The sequence below is a fragment of the Hydractinia symbiolongicarpus genome, chromosome 1, assembly GCF_029227915.1.
Source record: "Hydractinia symbiolongicarpus strain clone_291-10 chromosome 1, HSymV2.1, whole genome shotgun sequence".
Classification (NCBI taxonomy): Eukaryota; Metazoa; Cnidaria; class Hydrozoa; order Anthoathecata; family Hydractiniidae; genus Hydractinia; species Hydractinia symbiolongicarpus.
This window is the reverse complement of record NC_079875.1, coordinates 28795258-28799710: the sequence shown is the minus strand read 5'-3', so window position 1 is coordinate 28799710 and position 4453 is coordinate 28795258. Positions and strand designations below refer to the sequence as shown.

At 36.2% G+C, this 4453-nt stretch overlaps 1 protein-coding gene across 1 annotated transcript; it reads right to left on the bottom strand.

Annotated features, from left to right (window-relative positions):
• Positions 1-1210: 1210 nt before the first annotated feature.
• LOC130629494 (uncharacterized) lies at positions 1211-3293 on the bottom strand. Its single transcript, XM_057442721.1, has 3 exons — positions 2760-3293; positions 1846-2689; positions 1211-1311 (listed from the first exon to the last, which is right to left on the bottom strand). Exons 1-3 carry the CDS (start codon positions 3291-3293, stop codon positions 1211-1213), a joined length of 1479 nt encoding a protein of 492 aa, XP_057298704.1.
• Positions 3294-4453: the final 1160 nt, after the last annotated feature.

Sequence of the window (4453 nt, the reverse complement as noted above, 5' to 3'; positions counted from 1 at the left end):
TAAAGTTAAGTCGCGAAATACACTAAACGTTCTGTCGTTCTGCGAAGTACACAAGGTAATGTAGAAAATGTTAGAAACCATGGCGAATATCAGCAAACAGGACGACTTTTGTGAAGAAAACCATGCGAAAATGGATAAAAACACTTTTGTATAACGTATATACGTTTTATTTTGTTATATAAGTTGTGTCAGGTATTCTTGTACGTGTTTGTAGTTTAAACCCTGATGTATTTCCCTGATGTATTTCTTTAAGGAACTAAGGCGGACGTCGAATTTACACCATCAGAAGACCTGGCCAGTGCTCGACATGTAACTGGGGCCTAACAATACCAGTGTTCATCTATTTGTTTAAAATTTGTTTCTGCTAAATAAATTTTCTAATTTTCCCCGCCGCTTTAGTTCTTTAATTCTGCCTTATTGGCATCCGTGTAATCAATATATGAATGGATTATTGAACGGGAACTTGTCTCCTATGTTTGCAACCGAAAAATTTACTCGACGTGTAATCAAGAAGAAGAGATTTTATTAAAGTGATGTACATGTTTTTACAATATACGATAAAAGAATCATGAAACTGTGAAAACCAGTGTGTTATTCCCTCTCGCTTTCCCCATCGTACATTGAACAATCAAATTGGTTTAGTTTCAGTTTGTTCGAGCGAACATGTTGTTGTAGTTTGCTCTGGTTATCTACGAATATATAAGTGTTGATATTGGCAATTTGTGTTTCGTTCTTTTAAAAAACTAACTGATTAATGAGATCATCAGTTGATTTCTGCCGTCATTGCAGTTTTTGGCCCCGTCCTAGCACGGACTAATCAATAACTCCTCGTGATAGTGGGCGGCCATACCTTGGTTTAGGTATTCTCATCAGTTAGTAAAAACAATTTTATTTTTTCAACTTACCGTTCTTATTGTCGTGCAACTGAAACAAATTCAAAGGATCGTTTTGATTCATGATGCATATGTATATCTTGCGTATGTATGTCTTGCTACGACAGCTACTGAAGTGAAAAGAGGTCGATTATAAGACATGTGCTGCCATATATAGTTGAAGGGCCGTTTAAACGGGCCGTTGTCGACTGTTGTTCGTGTTTTTCAAAAAAGCGCAATGTGAGTATTAGTTGTTGCCATAGCGATATGGGTTATAATCAATTTAAGAGACCGGTTGCAACTTTGTACTCAGGTCTCTTTTATAAGTAAAACACAATTTAGGATTTTAGTACGTTTTGTTGAAGATTTGTGTCAACAGGCCGTTCTACAGTATATTTTTGCTTGATATTTTGAGGCACAATGTAGGTGCAAATTGTTGCTATGGTAACAAGAATTTTAGTTGGTTTGAAAAACAGTTTAGGTGTCAAGTGTCGTTTAGAAGTTGATTTTGGGCGGGCACATAATTACGTGTCTCTATGTTGTTGGATGGCCGTGGTAACAGACCGTTATTGAATGTCGTTCGATTCGACGAATTGTAAATATTTTTTTCATATCATGAGTACAATAAGTTGCTATGGTGATATGAATTTCTCCTCTTTTTGAGACGTTGTTGTATTTTGTGTTTCAGAATTACCGGTACCTTTGTTCGTTAAAATTCTTCATAAAATGACGGAACAAGTTAGTTCCCAGTACCTTTTCATTAAAGGTATTGTGATGTTGTGTTTTATAACGGTGTATATCAAGTTTCCCTGTTATAATAGAGTGGGTAATGGGGGAAGAAAGTTGCTCTGATATAAAGAAAGTTACGCTTATAAAAAACACAGTTTATATCAATGATGGTATTTCCTTCGTACTTCTAAAAAAGTTCATATTCTAATTACAAGCATGATTCAGCCGCCAGAGATTTAGTCACCAGTCCCCAATTTCGTCCGGACAAGGTGGTCCTGGATGTTTTTGTGTCTTGTGTATGCAATAAAAGGTTTGTTTGGAAAAACTTTATGCAGTTCTCTGTCGTTTATAATGATTGACCAATGTTTCTTGAAAATATTTTTCACAGGAATAAACGCTCTATGATAAGGGATGATAAAGGGCAAAATGTCATTGTTATGGACGCCGCTGCTTATTTCGTCGATTTTGCTCCGCTTCTTTTTGTTATTACTTTTTCTCTCGTTGGCGTTGTAGTTGTTTTTATTTTCTTTGAGTTTCTTTATGTTATTGTTTAGTACGTCCTCCTGGTTCATTTTTAAAACTTGTTTAAAAGTTGAGTTGACCATACGGAACTTATAGCCCCTCAATAGTAAGTTGCTTTTAAGTTGGTCCAACTCTTTTCGAAGTAGTATATTATCTTTTGTTATCATACGATAGCGCAGGGCTTGTGAGTAAACAATACTCTGTTTTGTGTGATATGGATGGTAGCAGTTGTGGTGCAATAAGGTTCGTGTCTCAGTAGGTTTGATGTATAGCTTTGTTTTGAGGTCTCCCGTTTCTGGATCAAGATAGACAGTGGTATCCAGAAAATCTATTTCCTCGATAGAAAATTTATAAGTAAACTTTATTGTTGGGTGTACTGAATTAAGGTACGTAAAGAACTCCTTGAGTATGTTTTCTCCATGCTCCCATATGAAAAAAATGTAATCTAAGAAGCGGAGGTAAATCGTAAGAAGGCCTGGAAACTTTTTACATATGTGTGTTTCTTCGAACAAGCCGAGAAAAAGAGATGCATATTGGTGGTGCAACCTTCGTTCCCATAGCAGTTCCTATTAGTTGTAGGAAAATTTCGTCAAGGAACTGAAAATAGTTGTTTTCCAAAATAAAGGAGAACAGTACGCGTGTAACTTGTTCGTTTGGTGTAAAGTTTGGTAGTTGATGTTGAAAAATTTTCATGAAGTGTATACACGCGTCCACACCTTCTTTGTGTGATATGTTGGTATAAAGCGACGTAACATCTGCCGACACTAAAATAGCATTTTTCTTTATTTTTGGTAGGTTATTTATGCGTGTGATAAAGTGTTTCGTATCCTTTATATAGGATTTCAGCTTGGGTAGGAGTGGTTGTAAACAAAGATTTAAAAATTCTAATATATTTTCCGTAGGTGAATTCACAGCTGATACAATTGGTCTACCAGGGTTGCCATCCTTGTGAATTTCAGGTAATATATAAAAAAGTGGCATTCGGATGAGGCTGGTAGGTGTTATGAATTTCGCTGTGTTTTTATCTATTTTGTGATGATAGAGTAAAGTTTCAATAAAGCTGTGTATGTTTGTAATAAGATCCTTTGTCGGATCAGCCGAGATCTTTGAATAGTACGTTTTATTGTCAAGGTGCTTGCGTACTTTGTCAACGTAATCATATTTATTCATGATGACGATTGAGCCACCATTATCGGCTTTTTTAATTACTATTTCTTTGTTTGTTAAAAGGTTTTTTAGACTTTTGTATTCTTCGAGAGTGCAGTTGTATTTATCTTTCAGGAGGGGGAATCGTTAATGAACATTTCAATATCAGCATGGATGGAGTTGATATATTTTAGGAGTGTTGTGTTTTTAGGTTTAGGTGCCATCCAGTCAGACCGACGGTGAAGACCTGCTTGAGGTCGCGGGTTCTGATAAAAATAATATTTTGTGTACATGCGGTTTCGTAATTTATTGAGCGCTAACGTAAGGTGTTCGCGAGAGTTAACATATGTAGATGTTTGAACATATTTGAGCCCTTTATTTAGAATGGAGTGGTCATGGTTGGTTAAAGTAATATTTGAGAGATTGACAACAAGGTTATTTGTTTGTTTATGTTTCATTTTCTTATAAAATTGTTGTTTAACAGAGTTTTTTCTCTTTGAAGAAGGGGTCTGGATCTCAAAGTGTTCGGTGTTATACTTTATACATGAAATGTGACCCGTTGTATTTGACGGGCACTTAATTATCGGTATTTTTCTCGATTCCAGTTTGACAAGTTTTTTGAAGGGTACTTTCCTTGTTTTTGTGGTTGTTGGAATCTTGGTGTTTGTTGAGAGCGTTGTTGTTGTTATAATCGTTGTTGCTGTTGTTGATGAAATCGAAGTGTTTGTTGTTGTCAAAAACGTGGTTGTTTGCGATGTATGTGTTCGTTATTTGTTTTAAAGTGGTCATAGGAGCGTTTTCTATTTTCTCGAGTTGCCACGTTTTGATTGTGTTCCTGAATTAAAGTTTTATTCAGGGTAGTTAATTCTCCCTCTGGGAGTTCCTGTTTGAGTTTGTCACGGTCGTTTTGATAAATGTTGATTTCCTGTTGGTGGTGTTTCGACAGTATTTGCAGGAGGGTTTCACTGCAGGAATGTATATTGGTATTCCATTTGTCTTTAAGCTCTTCCGGCAAGTTCACGGTAGAGCGTATATTCACTTTGAGCCCAGATGGCATTGTTTTATTGGTGACGTGTGCCTCTAGCAGCTGAATTTGTCGCAAATGATCCAAGTGTTTGTTTGTGGATTTAATGTACTTTTCTCGTGCTTCACGGTTGGTTGTTGATGAAACCTTTGAAATCGAC